Source organism: Oncorhynchus nerka, linkage group LG18, assembly GCF_034236695.1.
Source record: "Oncorhynchus nerka isolate Pitt River linkage group LG18, Oner_Uvic_2.0, whole genome shotgun sequence".
Taxonomy (NCBI): domain Eukaryota; kingdom Metazoa; phylum Chordata; class Actinopteri; order Salmoniformes; family Salmonidae; genus Oncorhynchus; species Oncorhynchus nerka.
Genome location: NC_088413.1, coordinates 37,504,261 through 37,529,584, shown reverse-complemented (window position 1 = coordinate 37,529,584; position 25,324 = coordinate 37,504,261). Strand labels below are relative to the sequence as shown.

Genomic DNA, 25,324 nt, shown 5'->3' with positions numbered 1-25,324 from the left:
ATGCGAATGGAAACTATACTTCGCATCTTGCCATCTTTACCGAAATAGTGGCGTGCATTCAAAACTAAAAATCTAAATGGGATGTGGTCAGGCTACTGCGGTGGAGTCGAAGTTGACCGGTCGTTTTATTCAAAGTTGAGAATATTTATACTGGCGTTTTGCGGAGAGGTGCGTTGCGCGCAGTGGTGCGGCTATCTACTCTGTTTCTCCAAACATTTCAAGGACATAGACAGAAAAAAAGACTTGTTCCACGGTAGGAAGTGAACATATAAGTCAGAATGGCAGCTGTGGCACTCAATGGATCGAACATAACTACGGGGAACTTTACGAATCAGTTTGTTCAGCCGCCTTGGCGCATTGCCCTGTGGTCGGTCGCCTACAGCTCCGTTTTGGCGGTGGCTGTGTTCGGAAACCTCATTGTCATATGGATAATTCTCGCCCACAAACGAATGCGGACAGTCACCAACTATTTCCTTTTGAACTTGGCATTTTCGGACGCATCTATGGCCGCCTTCAACACTTTAATTAATTTCATATACGCTGCCCACGGAGACTGGTACTTCGGAGAGGCTTATTGCAGGTTTCAAAACTTTTTCCCCGTCACCTCCGTGTTCGCAAGCATCTATTCGATGACCGCAATTGCCGTGGATAGGTAGGCAACTGATGCTGATTATGCCTACTTTTTAAATCACTAACGGTATTTATGAATTATGATGATCTATAAACGTTATTATTCAACACGTCTCATGATTCTTTACAAGCATTTTCTACCAGTAAAATAAATCAGGATTCGCTCTACATGGTGATGCTGATGAGGTTGTAGGGAATTGGTATCCCTCCAACTCCCTTAAATTGTTATTGAATTGAGATCACACACCATGGTTACATTTTTTTCCTGTTTAAGGAAATGTGCATTTCATTGTTTATTCTATCCAGGCAGTAGTGTGTGTGTGTGTGTGGGGGGGGTTGGGGTTGGGTTGGGTTATATATTGTGTGTCTGCTGGGGAAGGCAGTATATTGCATGTGTAATCATGAATTTGTGTATGTGGATGCCTGTGTACACGCATGTGCGCACATTTATACCTTTTTGTGTGTGTGAGGCAGTGGAGAGGTTCAAAGCAGCACCGACCACAGAAGATAATGAACAGATTAAAACTATTAGTAACCGTGAACTTAGTAATGCTTTTCATCTTATTCACGGAAGTCAGGGGAGGTGAAAAATATTATATTCCATCTGAACTTACCTTGGCAGTCATATCAATAGACATGGAATATCCAGACTGCTGACATCAATCCAGAGCACAGCTATATTACAGGTTGTGTGTTGGAAATGTCCTTGTGATTCAAACTGTAAATCTAGACAAAGCTGGTGTCAGGCTTCTGTAGCATGTTCTGGCATATGGGATTGTTGGCTTGTCATCATTATGGCCCTGCTACACTATAGCCATCGGTTATCTGGCGTTGCCGTCAGCCACTGAGCGAATGATTCCTTTGAAATCAATGAAAGCTGCTATAATTGTCCATGTTGTGCTCGCATCCATATACTAAGATTTATGAAGCCAAGGAAATAGTAGTGAGAAGAAACTCTAGCTACATAGATTATTTTCACATTGTATACAAAATAATCTTGTGCAATTAGAGGATAATTTAGTACAACCACTAGCAACAAGTTAATGAGTACTTGCGAAAAACTGGACTAAAGCTATTGCATTTACGCATAATCAATGAATATGGTACACTAGGGAAAAATAGAATAAGGACGCTTTTCCCTTCTGCTCCTCCACTCTGAAAACAACACACTGTGTAGCAAGTAGAACGTCACATTGACACGACACTGATGGCAAGCTTGCATGTGGGGTGGCAGAGTATTTTGTGCACGTGTGAGCAAATGCTTGCATCTGTGTAGGGGGTGGCAGTGTGTGTGTGTGTGTGTGTGTGTGTGTGTACACGCTTGTGAGTGCGCGTGTGTGTAGGTATACACTCATACGACCAAAAGGGAAAAATACATTTATCAACACAAACACCAGTATCCATTTTACTTTACTTATACTCAAGGAAACCAAAACCTACATTTGGAAAATGCCCCGCCAAGACAGCTTGGAAATAACTAATCAGTCGTTTGACAAATAGGCGCAAGCCCGCACTATTATTGCTCATTTTCAGACGCAAATAACTTATTAATGGCATCTTCAGGGGGTGTTACTGGGGAAGCCTACACACATCCATTCCAGTAATGGAGGTGCCTCAGAGGGTTGTGTTATTGTGCCTCCACTTCACATCAGTTGACCATGCAGAGAAACACTACCCCTTAGATAATTGTGTGTAGTTAAATATTTATAGTATGCTTGGATCTGTGCTGTCTTGTCAATTCCTATGGCCATTGTTATGCCTTTGTAACCAGTGTGAAATGGCTAGCTAGTTAGCGGGGTGCGCGCTGACAGCGTTTCAATCCGTGACGCCACTCGCTCTGAGACAAGTGGTTGTTTCCCTTGCTCCAAGGGACGGCTTTTGTGGAGTGATGGGTAACGGTGCTTCAAAGTCTCAGAGCGAGTGACGTTACCGATTGAAACGCTATTAGCGCCCACCCCGCTAACTAGCTAGTCATTTCACATCGGTTACACTCACCCTTCTTTTCCGCAGCAACCAGTGATTCGGGTCACAGCACCAATGTAACAGTTTTGCTTCCGTCCCTCTCCTCGCCCTTACCTGGGCTCGAACCAGGCACCCTCTGCACACATCAACAACTGCCTCCCATGAAGCATCGTTACCCATCGCTCCACAAAAGCTGTTCCTTTGTAGGGCAAGGGAAACAACCACTTCAAGGTCTCAGAGCAAGGGACGTCGCCAATTTGAAACGCTATTTGCACGCACCCCGCTAACTAGCTAGCCATTTCACACCGGTTACACCTTGTCATGTCAAACATGGCTTGATTATGGTCATAGGAGCTGGCTGTAGCACAAATGGATCTGGTGTTTGAAGTATGAAGTGCATTGATATACAGCGCATGCATTGTATACACAGAGTCATCTCGGCTCTGTTCTTATTTCTGTGGTTGATTGGTTGCCGTGAATTTAAATGATTCATTAATTTTACAGCAGATTGATTGGAATTGGCATTTTAACTGAATAGTATTCACTCATTGGGGTGTCAGTCAAACACTGAGTTGCTGTCCTTCTGTTGACACCATTCTCCGATGGTCTGCTAAAGAGATGAGACAGACAAGACAGGAATTGTTTCCTAACTCCACAAGCCTAAAGGGTTGTTTATACCCTAGCCAAAGCCAGATGCCAGACTTGGCTTGTAAAAATAAAAAACACACACACATGCTTGCACTGACTACACACACACATACGCACACACTTCCATCAAAGGCATCCACATACCCTTGCATCAAACACAAGAGGCTTGGCACACACAAAACACATACATCCCTCAATGACTCTTCCTCTTCTGTGGTGTCACTTAATGAGATTATCATATCAAATGGGACTCTGGCTGATTCGATATTGATGAATATCCCCATGTTACATCATACTATAGAGCTATGGTGTGATAATGGAGGAGAAGTAGTGAGTGTGAGGCACTGGTATCTCCTGCAGCTCTGGCGACAACACAAAAGGCGCACCCTTTAGGCTCTGCTCTCAATGACCTTCCTGCAGCCGAGGTAGACAAATTCCATCTTTTTAAATGTCCCTTCGATTTCATCACCCAATGCCAGCGATTAAAGAGAACATAGATTTGACCCAGATTGAAAGACACAACCTCCAGTCCTACTTGTTTCATGGCTGAACGAACTGATGCGCAGCGCAATCCAGACAGTGTGTTGCCTTGGAAATGGCACCGGGTTGCAATGTTGGGGCCATCTGTACATGTGCTCCCCCTCCATCCCTATTTCCTGTGGAAGTGAAATGCATTTGCTGTGTGAACAGCACCTCGGATAAGACTCCTATACACACCTTTGATTAAAAACGGCAAGACATCCTCACACACTCGTTTGGAGGGAAGAGTGTGATGAGATGCCAGTCTGTCAGCGAGTGTATTTTTTTGAGATGGGACTGATTTAGATTTACCATTGTTGGTAGTTCAAAATCAAATCAAATCAAATGTATTTATATAGCCCTTCGTACATCAGCTGATATCTCAAAGTGCTGTACAGAAACCCAGCCTAAAACCCCAAATGGCAAGCAATGCAGGTGTAGAAGAGTTGACACTCTTCAAGCAAGTCTCCGACTTCAGTGTTCTTCGTTATTCTTAGATGGTCATGTTAGGCGCAGTAGCCTCTAACTGATGTTAAGTTACAACTTTATGCAAGTTACAACTCTGAAAATCATTAAAGATCCAATGCAGATGTTTTTATCTCAGTATCAAATCATTCTGGGTAACAATTAAGGACCTTTTATTATTAATATTTTTAACTAAAATTGTAAAAAAAAAAACAAGAATAGCTTCTTAATGAAGAGCAAGTTAGCTATTATATGCAGAGAGGTGGTGTCACCAGGCAGTCCAAAACTCCATCCCGCCAAACAGGCTGATTTCAGGCGGTCTTTTCAAACAGCTCTTTCACTTAAAGGTTATTATAATTTTCACAGTATTATTCCAATCTCATAGTGTGGATATATATATATATATATACACACACACACACGTTTTTGACTGCACTGGGCCTTTAATGAATGAAACGCTCAAATTCTTTAATTGCTAATTTTGTGATGTAAACCTAAGACCTCAGGAAAACACCATAATGACATTTCTGTGATGAAATACATTGAAGCCCTGAAAGAGCAGCCCCCTGGCACTGTACTGCACAGACACTGCTACTGAAGTGTAATTGATTAATTCTGAATTCCTCTCATCTCAATACCAGGGCCCAAGTGCCACTCAGACTAAATACCAAGTGATTATAGACGAGTTGAGGGACTGCTCTCTGGCCCTTTGGAAGTTTTCCAACCGTGATTGAGATGGCAGCCAGGGCTCTGAAAGTTATCAGAAACAAGAGTCCGAGGCGCTTCATTCAAGGAAAGGAGATGCTAATTAGCATTAGCATCAACATGCCGTGGCTCTCAGTAATGGACCATCATAAAGTGAGGCAAACAAGAGGACGCAGCAGCATAATAAAATGTGTCTCCAGGCTTACAGTGTGTTCAGAGTAATCTACTAATTTGGACGATCCATTGTTTCAGCTTTGTCCGTGGCTTTGCCCCAAAGCCTCTTGTTTGATATGAATGAATCGACGTTACAATAGAAACCGCCAGACCACAAGTGGATTTCTGAATGTCTTTGTGTTTGGGAAACACTAGAGACAAAGACAGGAGCAAGGATGCAGTCAATTCCTTCTCAATTCAGTACAGGAATTGAATTAAATCATTCAAATTGCATGTCAAAAATGTAAAATAACATTCACACATTAATTTATGTAATTTGCCACTACAAAAAATTCATGTATGGGACTTCCAAGACTCCTCACACCCTGAAAGAGAGGACTTCCTCTGATTCAGAGGGGTTGGATTAAATGCGGAAGACACATTTCAGTTGAATGCATTCCGTTGTACAACTGACTACCTATCCCTTACCTTATGTTTGACCTTTTGACCCCACTAGGACCATGCCTCAGGACTACCTGGCATGATGACTCCTTGCTGTCCCCAGTCCACCTGGCCGTGCTGCTGCTCCAGTTTCAACTGTTCTGCCTGCGGCTATGGAACCCTGACCTGTTCACCGGACGTGCTACCTGTCCCAGTCCTGCTGTTTTCAACTCTCTAGATACAGCAGAAGCGGTAGAGATACTCTTAATGATTGGCTATGAAAAGCCAACTGACATTTACTCTTGAGGTGCTGACTTGTTGCACCCTCGACAACTACTGTGATTATTATTATTTGACCATGCTGGTCATTTCTGAACATTTGAACATCTTGGGCATGTTCTGTTACAATCTCCACCCGGCACAGCCAGAAGAGGACTGGCCATCCCTCAAAGCCTGGTTCCTCTCTAGGTTTCTTCCTAGGTTTAGGCCTTTCTAGGAGGTTTTTCCTAGCCACCGTGCTTCTACACCTGCATAGCTTGCTGTTTGGGGTTTTAGGCTGGGTTTCTGTACAGCACTTTGAGATATCAGCTGATGTATGAAGGGCTATATAAATCAATTTGATTTGATTTCAACGTCTTGACCCCTGCAGGTACATAGCCATCATCCACCCTCTGAAGCCCCGGTTGTCAGCTACAGCCACCAAGGTGGTGATCATGTGTATCTGGGCGCTGGCCGTGGTGCTGGCCTTCCCACTCTGCTTCTACTCCACCATCCGCATCCTGCCCCGCCGAACCATCTGCTACGTGGCCTGGCCCCGCAAGGAGGACGACCCCTTCATGTGAGTCACGACACCTTTAGCCCTGTAGCCTCTTTTGTAGACTAGCCTCATTCAAGCCTTGTATATCTTTGAAGTATTTTTATTTTTTATGTGGATAGAGAGCGATAGAGGTGAAAGGTAGGAGAGTGCTGAAAGAGCAGTAGGCCAGATCTGAACCTATGCGGGCAGCGGTACATCGCACCAGGCCACCTCATTCTAGACTTCTATACGACTACTTCATATGAGTCATGTTTATCACCCTAAGACTCTTTTATCATCATAAGCCTCTTCATTTCACTCCGTTTTACATGGTTACACTTTATGGCAGCTTATGTATTATGGGAACACTGCCGCTAACTCGCTCTCCAACCAAGGTGCATGAATTGAGGAGCAAACTGAAGTGAGGAGCATATTCAGCAACTCTTGGAGGACAGTGGAAGTTGATAGAAAAGTTAATTTATTGTTATTTCAGCTCATGGCCTTCTTTAGGGTTGTATTATGGCAGCATTATGATGCATTATGGCAGCCATATTGTGCCAGAGCTCTCATCACACATTGGCTGCGACAATGGAAAGATGTGACTGTACCAGTTGGGAGAGAGAGAGAGATGATTAGCTTGCCTGCTCTGGGCTAGCTTAGCATAGCCCTTTTCACTCTTCTCTCTACAACTCAATGTGTTATCTCAACTCACTCCTTTTTGTTGTGTTACAGTATAAACACGTCATCTGACTAGCACTCTTCTCTCTTCCCTTCTGCTTTTCTCCTTTCTGGAAGTGCACACTGGTCCTCTCCTCTCTCTGAGATTTGAACGGCTCTTTTTATCATGCCTGTCTAGTTTACCTCACTCTTATTTTCCTCCTTCCTCTCATCTGTTACTTCTCTGCCTGCATATCCACTTAAAAAATGGGCCAGTGCCATTTTGCTCATTGTTGTTTCATCTTTGTTTACATTCTGGTTTTCTCCCTGTCATGCCCAGGTTTCATATCATTGTGATGGTACTGGTCTACCTGCTGCCCCTAATGGTAATGGGAATCACCTACACCATCGTCGGGGTGACTCTGTGGGGGGGAGAGATCCCAGGGGATTCATCTGACAACTACCACGGCCAACTCCGGGCCAAGAGGAAGGTAAATCCAGAGCTGACCCGGGATTATAACCCACGACACAACAACACAACGTACTTACGATGCTCTGTCAGTACCACTGACCAAGAAAAGGTATCTTTGTTTCTGGGGTGACAGTGCTTCACGTCTCAGGAACTTTAAGGCAGTAGCAATGCCATATAAGCCATCCACTAGGATTTTCACAGATAGTCAAAAAGCCAGTACACAATAATCAATCTATCTTAAAAGTGCCAAAAAAATCACTAAATTGAGTTGGTTGAGGGTTAGTGTACTACGGGGACATATAATTCATCAAAACACACATACTACACACATACTGTACTATGGGTACAAACTCGTAGTGCGTTTATAGCAAGATAATGGAGGATTTACTGTGTCTTTGTTTCGACATTCACAGTAACTATTACGTTACAGTCTGGGTCACCTAATCCAGCACATTGGTCAATCTCCACAGACAAAAACCTATCAACACAGCACAGACCTTTAAGTCTATGAAAAATGAATTTGAGACATTCGTTTTTTCTGACTTGTGGTCACCGTTCCTCCATCGACCCTGTTTCTTTGACGTAGCGGCTTTTTGACATGCAGCGCTAGCACTGAATGCTAATGGCGTCCCGAGGCACTGTGAGCTTGGCCCTCCATCTCGTCCCGATGTCAAAAGTCAAAACTTGGATATACTCTCCGGACTGTCTACTTTGTGAATCACAGGCATACTCAGACAGTCAGAACAGGTGACTTGTCAGTGTGGTTTTCTGGTTTTGAGAATAAAACGTGCTTCCTAAGAAAATAGTAATGTTAAACGGAAACAGGAAATAGGCAGCATTAATTGAAAACTGGTCCAACATTTCGGTACACACTCCATACAACAGATTACATTTGGCTTTGGATTTTGACCCATTTTGTCCCAAAGAAGCTGTGCCAATACAATTCAGTATCGACCACAGTGGTTGGGTCAGGCCCTGTCCATTCTGGCACTAAGCCTAAGAGGCTCCCTAAAGGGGCAATCTGAGATTCAAACAACAACAAAGCTGACTCCCTGACACTTTTTTGCTAAACAGCTAAGAACTGGCCATCCATTTGAGTTAAAACATGTATGTACTAATTCCAGATTGCCCCTTTAAAGTGGGAGCACTGCTGGGTAAATGACCTTAAACCGACAGGAAATATGAGAGATGCACCTCCACTGGGAATTAATGAGTGATAAGGATTGGACTGGAGGCACTAGAGTGTCCACACTCTAAAGACCACAGAGACAAGAGAGATGGAGTGTGAAGTTGGCTAAAACACGAACGGACTGGAGCACCAGGCTAGGCTATTGTATGTGAAGAGACCTTTCTATTTATCAGAACAATACCTCTGCATAAACCATAGAGTTTCAATAGTAAGGTGGTCACCTCCACCCCCCCCCAGACACATATTCATGAAGCATCTCAGAGTAGGAGTGCTGATCTAGAATCAGTTTTGGCTGTAAGATCACAATGAACTAGATGGTAACTTTACATGAAGTAAAGTTGTGGGACTTGCTTTAGCTCTTTGAAAGTATTTTTGTGGTACTTGACTATGTAAAACAAAGGAGTTACTGTACATATAGTCAAAGGTAAATGTAGAAAAATGATTGGTCTGATTTACTTTGATGTACTACTATATCAACCTTTATTAGGCTGTATCACAATCGGCCGTGATTGGGGGTCCCATAGGGCTGCGCACAATTGGCCTAGTGTCGCCCGTGTTTGGCCGCTGTAGGCTGTCATTGTAAATAAGAATTTGTTCTTAACCGACTTGCCTAGCGAAATATATTTTTTTATGAAATATTACTTTTGACTGCGGCAGTTAGATCACACATTTAATCAGAAATAACTACACTCTGACTACTACACTTGTATACACTCTGCTACTAGAATACGACAGTATATCTAAACTGTAATAGTAGAGCACAGAAGACAATGAGGCATTGTTTAAGTTTTTATATAAATAAACAAAAATGTCCTGTCTGGGCTGGAGGGAGATCAGTGAGAAGAGGGACCCACTGGTGGGAAAAGGAAAACCCCTTCCCTCTGAGCACCTTTAAACCCAAGGGACACAAGTTAGCTGAGTTAAGTTAACTGAGCATAGCATACATAGGGCCCTATAAAATCCACAACAATGCTTAAACCTACATCAGGGGCCCCTTTTGAGGTCTGGGGAAAAATAGAAATGTAGGTTTTGGGTGTGTTTTGCATGAGTTTGCAAAACAAATGGCCATTTAGATTGATTTAAATAATCACATCATTCTACCAGGTACAGTGGGGAAAAAATATTTAGTCAGCCACCAATTGTGCAAGTTCTCCCACTTAAAAAGATGAGAGAGGCCTGTAATTTTCATCAACTATGAAAGAGAAGAAAAATCCAGAAAATCACACTGTAGGATTTTTAATGAATTTATTTGCAAATTATGGTGGAAAATAAGTATTTGGTCGATAACAAAAGTTTATCTCAATACTTTGTTATGTACCCTTTGTTGGCAATGACAGAGGTCAAACGTTTTCTGTAAGTCTTCACAAGGTTTTCACACACACTTGCTGGTATTTTGGCCCATTCCTTCATGCAGATCTCCTCTAGAGCAGTGATGTTTTGGGGCTGTTGCTGGGCAACACGGACTTTCAACTCCCTCCAAAGATTTTCTATGGGGTTGAGATCTGGAGACTGGCTAGGCCACTCCAGGACCTTGAAATGCTTCTTACGAAGCCACTCCTTTGTTGCCCAGGCGGTGTGTTTGGGATCATTGTCATGCTGAAAGACCCAGCCACGTTTCATCTTCAATGCCCTTGCTGATGGAAGGAGGTTTTCACTCAAAATCTCACGACACATGGCCCCATTCATTTCTTTACACGGATCAGTCGTCCTGGTCCCTTTGCAGAAAAACAGCCCCAAAGCATGATGTTTCTACCCCCACGCTTCACAGTAGGTATGGTGTTCTTTGGATGCAACTCAGCCTTCTTTGTACTCCAAACATGACGAGTTGAGTTTCTCCTTTCTCCCAATCTTCTTCTGGATCATCCAAATGCTCTCTAGCAAACTTCAGATGGGCCTGGACATGTACTGGCTTAAGCAGGGGGACACGTCTGGCACTGCAGGATTTGAGTCCCTGGCGGTGTAGTGTGTTACTGATGGTAGGCTTTGTTACTTTGGTCCCAGCTCTCTGCAAGTCATTCACTAGGTCCCCCCGTGTGGTTCTGGGATTTTTGCTCACCGTTCTTGCGATCATTTTGACCCCACGGGGTGAGATCCAGGGAGATTATCAGTGGTCTTGTATGTCTTCCATTTCCTAATAATTGCTCCCACAGTTGATTTCTTCAAACCAAGCTGCTTACCTATTGCAGATTCAGTCTTCCCAGCCTGGTGCAATTTTGTTTCAGGTGTCCTTTGACAGTTCTTTGGTCTTGGCCATAGTGGAGTTTGGAGTGTGACTGTTTGAGGTTGTGGACAGGTGTCTTTTATACTGATAACAAGTTCAAACAGGTGCCATTAATACAGGTAATGAGTGGAGGACAGAGGAGCCTCTTAAAGAAGAAGTTACAGGTCTGTGTGAACCAGAAATCTTGCTTGTTTGGAGGTGACCAAATACTTATTTTCCACCATAATTTGCAAATAAATTCATAAAAAATCCTACAATGTTATTTTCTGGATTTTTTCTTATTTTGTCTGTCATAGTTGAAGTGTACCTATGATGAAAATTACAGGCCTCTCTCATCTTGTTAAGTGGGAGAACTTGTACAATTGGTGGCTGACTAAATACTTTTTTTGCCCCACTGTATGCATGGGCCACTTCGTAGTTCGCATTTAATTGAGAAGGTTTTTGGGAAAGCCTCTCCATCTCCACCAGAAGTAGTTTATCATTAGCATCATCGCTAACGGCTACACAAAGTCTAGACCTACACGCACACTGCACACACACACAGACTGTGACAGTCCTGTGCCGTTTCAGAATAAAAATACAAATCACTGATGCTGACTGACTGAACTGAATAGGCTACACAACTCTCCTTCATATTAAAATCTCTATGTTGATGCGTGTAAAAACAAAGACGTTTTCACGCGCAATTAAAAAAAAAAAAAACGAGAAAGTTTCCCTTTACCCTACGTATCAGATTCTAGTGTGTTGTTGTTAGGGGTGTGGCAACCTGGCTATACTCTTATTCGTAATCGTATCCATAAGTTGATATTCGTGAACGGGAAAAAAATAAGTGTTTTATAATGCCTAAATAGGTATTTTGCCAACATCTATCTGTAGATTTATAGAACAAAAAAGCTGCAGATTAGGAGCAGTGTGCAGAGGTGTGTGTGTGACTGTGTCTTGTACTCAAAACATAATATATGTTGGATATAATTCACATTGATAGCTGCTAGCAAACGTTCCTCGCCTGATGATTTATCATAGTAACAGGCTGACAGGAGGCCGCAGTAATCTAAATGATTAGACCGAAACATGCTATCAGAAGTGATTAGGTGAAATATGAAGCGAGTGAACGGAGACGGCTTCGCTCTATCCAATCAGGGTAGCAGGACCAATGTACAACCCACCCTTCTCTTGACAGACACGAAAACTAGCCAGTTAAGTTATTTAGAGCATGATGTATGATCCTGAGAAGGAAGTAGCTTCTTTCTTGGTGTTCACAATTCTTCATCGTCAGTACGTTCTAAATTCAATCACCCTCTTCACCCTCCTAATACTTTTTGCCTTCACTGACCCATGTGCTCCTCTGTGTGTGGGAGAATCCATAGCAATGGCTCTGTTTGTGCGCCGAATAAAACAGATGTAGTAGACCTTACAGTGAAATGCTTACTTAACCAACAATGCAGTTTCAAGAAAAATAAGTGTTAAGTAAAACATGCAAATAAATAGTTAAAGAACAGCAGTAAAATAACAGTAGCGAGGCTATATACAGGGGGTACCTGTACAGGTTAGTCTATGTAATTGAGGTAATATGTACATGTAGGTAGAGTTAAAGTGTCTATGAATAGATAATAACCAGAGAGTAGCAGCAGTGTAAAAGAGGGGGTGTGTAGGGGTGCGGGGACGACGACAATTCAAATAGTCTGGGTAGCCATTTGATTAGCTGTTAATTGTGTCATCTGAAACATAGTAATGGTGTTGGAGTCGTGCCTGGCCATGCAGTCATGGGTGAACAGGGAGTACAGGAGGGGACTGTGCAGGGGCCCCCGTGTTGAGGATCAGTGTGGCAGATGTGTTGTTACCTACACTTACCATCTGGGGGCAGCCCATCTAGAAGTCCAGGATCCAGTTGCAGAGGGAAATGTTTAGTCCCAGGGTCCTTAGCTTACTGATGAGCTTTGAGGGCACTATGGTGTTGAACTCTGAGCTGTAGTCACTGAATAGCATTCTCATGTAGGTGTTCCTTTTGTCCAGGTGGGAAAGGGCAGTGCAATAGAGATTCCATCATCTGTGGATCTGAGGCGGTATGCAAATTGGAGTGGGTCTAGGGTTTCTGGGATAATGGTGTTGACTGACGTGAGCCATGACCAGCCTTTCAAAGCACTTTATGAGTGCTACGGGTTGGTAGTCATTTTGGCAGGTTACATTTAGTGTTCTTGGGTACAGAGTAGAGGTCGACCGATTAATCGGAATGGCCGATAATTAGGGCCGATTTCAAGTTTTCATAACAATCGGAAATCGGTTTTTTTTGGCGCCGATTAAATTTATTTTTTTTTTAATATATATTTTTTAATATACTGTATACCTTTTTATTTAACTAGGCAAGTCAGTTAAGAACACGTTCTTATTTTCAATGACGGCCTAGGAACGGTGGGTTAACTGCCTTGTTCAGGGGAAGAACGAGAGATTTTCACCTTGTCAGCTCGGGGGATGCAATCTTGCAACCTTACAGTTAACTCGTCGAACGCTCTAACCACCTGCCTCTCGTTGCACTCCACGAGGAGCCTGCCTGTTACACGAATGCAGTAGAAGCCAAGGTAAGTTGCGAGCTATCATTAAACTTATCTTATAAAAAAACAATCAATCAATCATAATCACTAGTTACAACTACACATGGTTGATGATATTACTAGTTTATCTAGCGTGTCCTGCGTTGCATATAATCGATGCAACGCTGGGGGATGATTTAACAAAAGCGCATTTGCAAAAAAAGCACAATGTTGGACGACTGTACCTAACCATAAACACCAATGCCTTTCTTAAAATCAATACACAGAAGTATATATTTTTTAAACCTGCATATTTAGCTAAACGAAATTCAGGTTAACAGGCAATGTTAACCAGGTAAATTGTGTCACTTCTCTTGCGTTCATTGCATGCAGAGTGCGAAAGTATTCGGCCCCCTTGAACTTTGCGACCTTTTGCCACATTTCAGGCTTCAAACATAAAGATATAAAACTGTATTTTTTTGTGAAGAATCAACAACAAGTGGGACACAATCATGAAGTGGAACAACATTTATTGGATATTTCAAACTTTTTTAACAAATCAAAAACTGAAAAATTGGGCTTGCAAAATTATTCAGCCCCCTTAAGTTAATACTTTGTACCTGTTAAAAGGTCTTACTCACATTTGCTAAGGAGAGCATGACCACACAGTCATCTGGAACAGCTGACGCTCTCATGCATGCTTCAGTGTTTCTTGCCTCGAAGCGAGCATAGAAGTAATTTAGCTTGTCTGGTAAGCTTGTGTCACTGGGCAATAGTTTGCAAGCACTGCCACATCCGACGAGCGTCGGAGCCGGTGTAGTACAATTCAATCTTAGTCCTGTATTGACGCTTTACCTGTTTGATGGTTCGTCAGAGGGCATAGTGGGATTTATTATAAGCTTCCTGCTCCTTGAAAGCGGCAGCTTTACCCTTTAGCTCAGTGCGGATGTTGCCTATAATCCATGGCTTCTGGTTGGGGTATGTACGTGCGGTCACTGTTTGGACGACGTCATCAATGCACTTATTGATGAAGCCAGTGACTTGTGTGGTCCTCAATGCCATTGGAATATGTTTTGGGATTCTTCTGGTCTGTGCTAGCAATACATTTACATTACATTTACATTTACATTTAAGTCATTTAGCAGACGCTCTTATCCAGAGCGACTTACAAATTGGTGCTTTCACCTTATGACATCCAGTGGAACAGCCACTTTACAATAGTGCATCTAGGTCTTTTAAGGGGGGGAGAAGGATTACTTTATCCTATCCTAGGTATTCCTTAAAGAGGTGGGGTTTCAGGTGTCTCCGGAAGGTGGTGATTGACTCCGCTGTCCTGGCGTCGTGAGGGAGTTTGTTCCACCATTGGGGGGGCCAGAGCAGCGAACAGTTTTGACTGGGCTGAGCGGGAACTGTACTTCCTCAGTGGTAGGGAGGCGAGCAGGCCAGAGGTGGATGAACGCAGTGCCCTTGTTTGGGTGTAGGGCCTGATCAGAGCCTGGAGGTAGTGAGGTGCCGTTCCCCTCACAGCTCCGTAGGCAAGCACCATGGTCTTGTAGCGGATGCGAGCTTCAACTGGAAGCCAGTGGAGAGAAGCGGAGGAGCGGGGTCGTGAGAGAACTTGGGAAGGTTGAACACCAGACGGGCTGCGGCGTTCTGGATGAGTTGTAGGGGTTTAATGGCACAGGCAGGGAGCCCAGCCAACAGCGAGTTGCAGTAATCCAGACGGGAGATGACAAGTGCCTGGATTAGGACCTGCGCCGCTTCCTGTGTGAGGCAGGGTCGTACTCTGCGGATGTTGTAGAGCATGAACCTACAGGAACGGGCCACCGCCTTGATGTTATTTGAGAACGACAGGGTGTTGTCCAGGATCACGCCAAGGTTCTTAGCGCTCTGGGACGAGGACACAATGGAGTTGTCAACCGTGATGGCGAGATCATGGAACGGGCAGTCCTTCCCGGGAGGAAGAGCAGCTCCGTCTTGCCGAGGTTCAGCTTGAGGTGATGATCCGTCATCCACACTGATATGTCTGCCAGACATGCAGAGATGCGATTCGCCACCTGGTCGTCAGAAGGGAAAGGAGAAAATTAATTGTGTGTCGTCTGCATAGCAATGATAGGAGAGACCATGTGAGGTTATGACAGAGCCAAGTGACTTGGTGTATAGCGAGAATAGGAGAGGGCCTAGAACAGAGCCCTGGGGGACACCAGTGGTGAGAGCACGTGGTGAGGAGACGGATTCTCGCCACGCCACCTGGTAGGAGCGACCTGTCAGGTAGGACGCAATCCAAGCGTGGCCGCGCCGGAGATGCCCAACTCGGAGAGGGTGGAGAGGAGGATCTGATGGTTCACAGTATCGAAGGCAGCCGATAGGTCTAGAAGGATGAGAGCAGAGGAGAGAGAGTTAGCTTTAGCAGTGCGGAGCGCCTCCGTGATACAGAGAAGAGCAGTCTCAGTTGAATGACTAGTCTTGAAACCTGACTGATTTGGATCAAGAAGGTCATTCTGAGAGAGATAGCGGGAGAGCTGGCCAAGGACGGCACGTTCAAGAGTTTTGGAGAGAAAAGAAAGAAGGGATACTGGTCTGTAGTTGTTGACATCGGAGGGATCGAGTGTAGGTTTTTTCAGAAGGGGTGCAACTCTCGCTCTCTTGAAGACGGGAGGGACGTAGCCAGCGGTCAGGGATGAGTTGATGAGCGAGGTGAGGTAAGGGAGAAGGTCACCGGAGATGGTCTGGAGAAGAGAGGAGGGGATAGGGTCAAGCGGGCAGGTTGTTGGGCGGCCGGCCGTCACAAGACGCGAGATGTCATCTGGAGAGAGAGGGGAGAAAGAGGTCAGAGCACAGGGTAGGGCAGTGTGAGCAGAACCAGCGGTGTCGTTTGACTTAGCAAACGAGGATCGGATGTCGTCGACCTTCTTTTCAAAATGGTTGACGAAGTCATCTGCAGAGAGGGAGGAGGGGGGGGGAGGGGGAGGAGGATTCAAGAGGGAGGAGAAGGTGGCAAAGAGCTTCCTAGGGTTAGAGGCAGATGCTTGGAATTTAGAGTGGTAGAAAGTGGCTTTAGCAGCAGAGAGAGAAGAGGAAAATGTAGAGAGGAGGGAGTGAAAGGATGTCAGGTCCGCAATACAGTCCTGTTGCTTAGCATCTGCGTCATCTGCGTCATCTGACCACTTCTTTATTGACTGATTCACTGGTGCTTCCTGCTTTAGTTTTAGCTTGTAAGCAGGAATCAGTAGGATAGAATTATGGTCAGATTTGCCAAATGGAGGGTGAGGGAGAGCTTTGTGTGTAGAGTACAGGTGGTCTAGAGTTTTTATTTGTATTTTGTATCCTCTGGTTGCACGTTTAACATGCTGGTAGGAATGAGGTAGTTTCACTGCATTAAAGTCCCTGGCAACTAGGAGCGCTACCTCTGGATGAGGTCTCTTTCTCCTGCGAGTGACGGCCTTGTTAGGTGTCTGAAGTAAATCATTTGCGTCCGACTCTTTAAAGAGAAAATCTTCGTCCAGTAAGAGTTGTGTAATCACTGTCCTGATATCCAGAATCTCTTTTTGGTCATAAGAGTTGGTGGCAGAAACATTATGTACAAAATAAGTTACACATTTTGTGTCTGGACTATTAATTAGGAAGTCGGGGCACCACGTAAAATGTTGATTACAAAGTTATTATTTTCCAAATATAACTATTCAGATGTTTTAATATCTGATCAATTAGTCTTCTATTTAATGAATTATTAATTGTTACTTCATTAGTCTCATTCCAGACGTTGTAAAAATGATTGGTTATCTGCACGAACCCTAGTTTCCATAATGAATCAGCAATACACAAATTGGCTTAATTATTTATTTACTAACTAAATAATCACAGAAATACATAACAAACAAACAGTAGATATTGGTTACTAACAATGACAGGAAAGTCCTTAGTGGGCTAAGCCGGTATGACGGCTTGGTAGACAAAGGGAAGGGGGTGTGGACTGCTCAAGAGCGGGAAACTCATAGCTGATAACTACGCTCATAGAAATTAATACTTTACATGAACGACCGCTCATTCGAAAAGAAATTGCAATTTGCATATTTACGATATGTATTTATTTATTCTGAAATGTTATTCTACTCGAACACATGATTAGAGAATTTTACTAGTTGTATTGTAGTTGAACCTAAAGATGTCAAGGCATGACTATTTTTGACATTTGTTTTGGAGGTGGAAGTCCACTGGACTTCTTTTACGACCAGTGTGGTACACGCCAATAATATCTTAGATGTGTTCTAAGAGGCTCCTAGACGGGGATAATGTCTGCTCCTCACTGTTCTCATAGGGGCGTTTACAACTGGATTTGTTTTCTGCTCTGGTGGCCTCGTACGGTGTTGCACGAAGTCTCGACCCCCCCCAGCGGTTGGTGTTGTTATCCGAGGCACAAACGAAAAGGTTGGACCCTATGTGCGAGGTGTCAGCGGCTGCATTGTTATGAGAATGTCTGTGACCTTTCAACCAAATCTCCTGGTGTTTGTGCTTCAAAACGCTCAGTGGCTGTCGAGGCCTGTCAGACACCACCGCAATCTCTTCAGCACCTGTGAACTGAGACGAGGATATCTGTCTGTGATATCGCAAAGGATTTCACGAGTGGGAGTCATCTGGTCAGTTGCTGGACTGACGCCATTAGTGTCATTGTAAGGGGTGACACTCCCTCACAAAGCGGAAGTTGTATGTATCATCGGAAGCAGAGTATACTCTGCGCATCAATGTTTTTCTTGCTGAGACGGCCCCAGTGCCCGACGGCAAGAGAAGTTAATCTCAACTACAGTATTGCACGACTTCAAGGAGGAGGGAAGTTGCTCATTCACAGAGACTGCTGGCTCGAAATCATGAAAATAATGGTCAATAAGGTTTGCTGATGGGATATGTCGATATCGTAATATCTCCTTGGATCGGTTTCAAAACGTCATTTTCCCAAGGGGTGCTTTCGACAGATTCCCCTCGTGGATGACTGCATTTCAGCTAGCGTTAGTAGGGGAAGACAGTGTGGTCAGTGGAGAAGGCACTGTGGCCTGTGACCATGCATGGTTGGTTTTCCAATCCATCAGTGGGAGTAACCGATCCATCAAGTCTGCTCCGAGTAGCAGGGGTTCAGATTCGTGGCTAGTAACATGCACAGGGGGAACGAGCGATATGTCCTGGAAGTGTAGTTCCAGCATGACTCTCAATGTGAGAGGCGAGGTAGTCAGAGTGAAACCTCGAAGTGTAGTCCTCCAGGACTGCTTCCAGTTATGTCTGTTTAGATTCACGTTTAGTGGACAAATTCCCCACAAAGTGGAGTGGTCGTTCGCAACGACGTGATGTGCCATTTCTGTTCAAGGTGAAAAAAATAGAACTTTTCTGATTTCGAGTGGGCTTTGTTTTAGCTTAGCTTTTGACCTTTTTTCTTCGCAACCTTTGTATCAGAGTCGATAGACAAAGCCTGTGGGGCTTGTTTCTTGATCAAGTGTGCCCTGGATAGGGTCTCAAGTGAGAGGGGGAGAAATTAGATTTTTTACTTCCTTGCTGGGGTGTTAATTCCTGCGAACCTGGTGTCTGGCAATTCCCCGTCTAGTCCCTGTGACTTATATTTGACCCTTCTCTCAATTTTGTTTGCTTTAGTTCTTCACGTAGTGGAACTTCTAGGGATCATTGGTCTACATTTTGATTGTCCTTTAACCCTTTGTTACCCTTGTGCTCTGACACTTTGTGTGGGTTGTGTGCAGGAACGTAGAGAACAGGTCGATTGTAGCGGAAGTCGTTTCGATGGCCACGTGCTTGACAGTTATTTCGACCGTGGAGGTCATTAGAATCGTGGTTTTGTGGTAGAAACCATTGTTGTGTGTCAGCTCACAATGCTTCAATACCTGATAATGCACCCTCTAACTGGAGTGAGTGCTCCTGGTCAAACTTCAAAACCGAGTGTTCAAGGCTCTTAGCAATTGCGAGCTTTTGATGCCTCAAAAGCTGTGCTGGCAAGCTCTCGGAGTTGTAAGATAGGCAAGCCAACGTGGACTGTAGTGCCCAAGTAGGTAATGAAGGTGGGACACATTCGACAGAAACATTTGTTTGAATGGTAACAGCTCTTCCATTCTTGTTTCAGTGAGTAGGCCAAAGTAAGCTGAACGAAGACTATGATAGTAAGCTTGTGGGTGTTCATTCTGAGCTTGTTTGACAGTGTTAACTCAAGACACTGACGTCACCAGATACGCGAAACCGGGACAACTTCTTATGGGCAACACACACACCACACGGCTCTATTCGTATCTAACGCAGTCTGTTTGTACAGTAATCTGTTTGCACAACTAATATATATATATATATTTTTTATTTTCACTTAATTAAAAAAAAATGTATATATATTTTTTAATATACTGTATACCTTTTTATTTAACTAGGCAAGTCAGTTAAGAACAAGTTCTTATTTTCAATGACGGCCTAGGAACAATGGGTTAACCGCCTTGTCCAGGGGCAGAAGACAGATTTTTTACCTTGTCAGCTCGGGGATTCGATCTTGCGACCTTTCGGTTACTAGTCCAACGCTCTAACCAGTAGGTTACCTGCCACCCCGTATATACTTAATTCAATCATGAAAACCTCATTCTATTTTAGATTCATTGCATGAGGCGTCAAATCGATAGTCTGGACTATTATTAAATGTGAAGACTGATATTTTATCAAATCAATTCTCTGTGTAATAATAATAATAATCATAATAATAATTATGTGATTAAACTAACCATGTAACCTTTAACTAGGAAGTCGGGGCACTACGGAAAATGTTGATTGCAAAGTTATAATTGTCAGAATATAACTCTTCAGATATTTTAATATCTGATCAATTAGTCTTCACCTTATTAGTGCCATTCCAAACTTCATAAAATACTTGGTTAACTTTATATGTAAACCCATATTTTCTCATTTAGAAGATTAACATCACATCTTTTCACAAATCAACTCAGCAAAAAAAGAAACGTCCCTTTTTCAGGACCCTGTCATTCAAAGATAATTCGTAAAAATCCAAATAACTTCATTGTAAAGGGGCTTAACACTGTTTCTGAAGCTTGTTCAATGAACCATAAACAATTAATGAACATGCACCTGTGGAACGGTCGTTAAGAGATACTGTTATGTGTGTTTCCTGTTCTGTCATCAAATTAAACACACTTGTCATAACTGTCCCTTAAAGTGTCCACAGACCATTCCAACATTCTCAAAAGTAGAAATAGTTTAATTCTCCCGTTTTGGGGATTTAGGAGTTTGGCCAAGTGAAGTCTTTTTAGACATGCAGTATTGAGAGAGAACAAAGTGGGAGAGAGGGTCCCTTCCAGGAATTTACAACCTGTCGTTAAGTCATAAAACTGTAGAGAGAGGGCCATGATCCCCCCCAGGGCACGTCATAACACAGAACGTAAAAAAACATACAATCGCACAATAGGTTAAGAGCCCATAAAACGGCAGCCATCTCCTTCGGCGCCATTTGTTTCACCAAGCTCATCTTGTCTCCTCTTATCTGGCGGCTTGCACAAACTACCCATCGTTGGATTACTTTTGATTACTACTCCTGAACATTGCATCCAAAAATAAACTGGTCACTTTCAGGACATAACTTTGTAAGGACTATGTTTGTGCAAAATGATTGAAAAAAGTGTGGCCAGCTTTAACGCTGATTGTTGCGTCAATCAAAACTGGACGTTCTAAATAAGCATTATAATCACACCGGTTTGAGCGTTTAAAAAAAAGTATAAGATCAGCACTTCTACTCTGAGGCGCTTTATAAATACAGGCCCAGGTGAACGGGGTTCAGATAAGGTTAGGTGCTCAGAGACAGTCTGAGTATGGAGTTGGTGGCCTCAGGCACTGTTCTGCTCTGTCAGCCCACACTGAGCCTAGCTTAGCGACATCACTGTTTTCCTCTAAGTTTCTTATTATCCCGTTTTCCAAAATAAAATACCATTTGCTTGAGGAGTTGAGAGCACTGTATTGTCATAATCTGAATTATTTTGATGCGTACATACTATTATCTTTACAAGCTTAAGGTACTGTAAGGCAAATGCCTGAGAAATGAAAAATTGTGGGTGTACCCATGGTGGTGATCAATAGGGACTGTGGATGTTCTTTGGATTAAAACATTTCTTGATTTGAACTGGCGCCCTCTGAAAGTCTCCCTCTATTCCTCTATTCTGTGTAATTCTCTAGCTAGAGGACTCCTGATATCTTCAGGATTGATAAGTATAATTTTTGTCTATATATTGTTGTCTGGTACTGTCTTTTTGCTAGATAGGGCCATCTACTTTAAGTGCTGCCTGTCTTCCCAGCAGCCTACTTGGTGAGTGAACTGCTGACTGTACAAAAGCTGAAGAACATCCAGGCACTTTCTACAGGTGCTAGAGTTGCAGGCAAACTCATGGAAAACAGAAAGGAAAATGATGCACACAGCTGCTCATGTGTGTATATATACAGTATATCACAAAAGTGAGTACACCCCTCACATTTTTGTAAATATTTGAGTATATCTTTTCATGTGACAACACTGAAGAAATGACACTTTGCTACAATGTAAAGTAGTGAGTGTACAGCTTGTATAACAGTGTCAATTTGCTGTCCCCTCAAAGTAACTCAACACACAGCCATTAATGTCTAAACCGCTAGCAACAAAAGTCAGTACACCCCTATGTGAAAATGTCCAAATTGGGCCCAATTAGCCATTTTCCCTCCCCGGTGTCATGTGACTTGTTAGTGTTACAAGGTCTCAGGTGTGAATGGGGAGCAGGTGTGTTAAATTTGGTGTCAGCGCTCTCACACTCCCTCATACTGACTGGTCACTGGAAGTTCATCATGGCAAAGAACTCTCTGAGGATCTGAAAAAAAGAATTGTTGCTCTACATAAAGATGGCCTGGGCTATAAGAAGACCCTGAAACTGAGCTGCAGCACGGTGGCCAAGACCATACAGCGGTTTAACTGGACAGGTTCTACTCAGAACAGGCCTCGCCTTGGTCGACCAAAGAAGTTGAGTGCACGTGCTCAGCGTCATATCCAGAGGTTGTCTTTGGGAAATAGACGTATGAGTGCTGCCAGCATTGCTGCAGAGGTTGAAGGGGTGGGGGGTCAGCCTGTCAGTGCTCAGACCATACGCCGTACACTGCATCAAATTGGTCTGCATGGCTGTCGTCCCAGAAGGAAGCCTCTTCTAAAGATGATGCACAAGAAAGCCCACAAACAGTTTGCTGAAGACAAGCAGACTAAGGACATGGATTACTGGAACCATGTCCTGTGGTCTGAAGAGACCAAGAAACTTATTTGGTTCAGATGGTGTCAAGCGTGTGTGGCGGCAACCAGGTGAGGAGTACAAAGACAAGTGTGTCTTGCCTACAGTCAAGCATGGTGGTGGGAGTGTCATCTGAGGCTGCATGAGTCCTGCCGGCACTGGAGAGCTACAGTTCATTGAGGGAACCATGAATGCCAACATGTACTGTGACATACTGAAGCAGAGCATGATCCCCTCCCCTCGGAGACTGGGACGCAGGGCAGTATTCCAACATGATAACGACCCCAAACACACCTTCAAGACGACCACTGCCTTGCTAAAGAAGCTGAGGGTAAAGGTGATGAACTGGCCAAGCATGTCTCCAGACCTGAACCCTATTGAGCATCTTTAGGGCATCCTCAAACGGAAGGTGGAGGAGTGCAAGGTCTCTAACATCCACCAGCTCTGTGATGTCGTCATGGAGGAGTGGAAGAGGACTCCAGTGGCTACCTGTGAAGCTCTGGTGAACTCCATAAGGCAGTGCTGGAAAATGATGGTGGCCACACAAAATGTTGACACTTTGGGCCCAATTTGGACATTTTCACTTAGGAGTGTACTCACTTTTGTTGCTAGCGGTTTAGACATTAATGGCTGTGTGTTGAGTTATTTTGAGGGGAAAGCAAATTCACACTGTTATACAAGCTGTACACTCACTACTTTACATTGTAGCAAAGTGTAATTTCTTCAGCGTTGTCACATGGAAAGATATACTCAAATATTTACAGAAATGTGAGGGGTGTACTTTTGTGATATACTGTGTATATATACACATGAGCAGCAGTGTGCAGCGTTCGATAAACTCTTCGATAAGGCCAAGAGGAGACATTGTGTTAGCCTGTGGATCCAGAAAGATTCCCTTTGAAGAAGTTTCCTCTCAATGTCCCCTCCCCTGCGTGACATCTTGACCATTTCTATTCCAATGTATCTCAGAGAACTAATAGGATGTCCAGCTGGTACAAAATGATCAGTAACCCAATTAAAAAAAAATATATATATATATATATTCATCACCTGTCTGTATATTGCTGTGGTGCTCACTGATCCGTGTCTTAATGCTTCTGCGGGTTTTCCCTATGTAAGACCGACCACAAGGACATTTCAACATGTAAATAACATTGTGGACATGAAGGTAATCAGGCCCTTGAACTTAAATCTTTGTCCTGTGCGGGGTGAGTAAATGAGCTGTGTTGAGTACATTGGCCATATTTGTAATTACCCTCCGGAACCTTGTCCAAGAAAGTTTCCCTTTTCCCAGATTTAACCACAATATCTCTCACGTTTGGGGGTCTGTTTAAAGACCATACATGGGGATATTTAAAAATGGGTTTCAATTGTGGGTCAGTATCAATAATGTACCAGTACATCCTGATAATGTCCTTTTTAAATGACTTCCCCAATTGTGAGTATTGGGTAAAGCATAATGTGACATGTTCTGCTTTTTCTTTGACTTTTGGTTGAAGACTTTCCATCTGTGTTAGTCCTTCAAAACAATCATTGGCATGTTTTATCCAATTGTCTTTATACCCCCTTCCCTTAAACCTTTATGTGAGGTCCCTGGTCTGTTTCTGATAAGAAGCATCAGAGTTGCATATTCTTCTGATGCGACTGAATTGATTTAACGGGATATTTGTTTTTAAATGAGTGGACGTGGAATAAAGCTGTCACCTTTGAGGGTATTCCTGTCCATAGGTTCCTATAGAGATCTGTAGAGAGGGAGGTTTTGTCCTTAACCATCACATCAAGAACTGGTTTTGTGATGGGTCATAGTTAATGGTGATGTGAATGTGTTCATTCATGAAGTCTAGATATGCATGGAATTCCAAAAGTTCTTACTGGGTCCCTGTATAGATCACGAAAATGTAATCCAAATATCTCAGAATTAGGAGAATATTGGAGAGAAACGGGTTAGGGTCTGGATTCAGCACCACCTGTTTTTCCAAACATTCCTAGATATAGGTTAGCATAATTAGGAGCCATAGTACTCTCCATCGCTGTCCCTTTGGTCTGGAGGAAAAAGTGTCCTCTGAAGAGAAAATAGTTGGAGGTTAGTACCAGTTCAGCCAAGTCCACAATACAATTAGTGCTGGGAAGAGCATTAGGGGGACGTTCATTGAGGTAGAACTTGAGGGCCTCTAGGCTGTTCTGATGGGGGATGTTAGTATATAGACTGGTAACATCAAAAGTACACAGAATATAATTTTTATAAAATCAATAGTCTCTAGTATATGAGGGGAGAGAGAGATCGCCCAGGGTTTCACAAAATGGTCTACAAAGGTAGAGATATTCTCTGTCAGAGATCTGTTATTACTCACAATGGGCCTGCCTGGTATAGGTGGTGTCATGCTCTTGTGAATTTTGGATAGAGCGTATATGACAGGTGTGGTTGGGCTTTCATAAACTCATATTCTGTATTTGTAATTTCCCCTTCATTCAAAAATGTAAACAATTTACCAAGGATCAGAAACTTTAATTGATTTGTAGGGCCCTTTGGGAGTCATGTCCTCAGGGCGAGAGTCAGGTTCATTGTCATTCAGGTTATCAATGTGAAAAACATTAGCACTATTTCCTGTCTGGTTACTAATATCGTTCAATAGATTAACATTGGCATGTGCATT

At 43.4% G+C, this 25,324-nt stretch overlaps 1 protein-coding gene across 1 annotated transcript in view; it reads left to right on the top strand.

Annotated features, from left to right (window-relative positions):
* Window positions 1–25,324, top strand: part of LOC115146568 (neuromedin-K receptor-like) — a 47,016-nt gene continuing 21,692 nt past the window's right edge. The window contains exons 1-3 of the mRNA XM_029688654.2: window positions 1–652; window positions 6,173–6,361; window positions 7,317–7,467. Coding sequence (XP_029544514.1) covers window positions 279–652; window positions 6,173–6,361; window positions 7,317–7,467 — 714 coding nt within the window. The 5' untranslated portion in view covers window positions 1–278. The remainder of the gene's footprint in view (window positions 653–6,172; window positions 6,362–7,316; window positions 7,468–25,324) is intronic.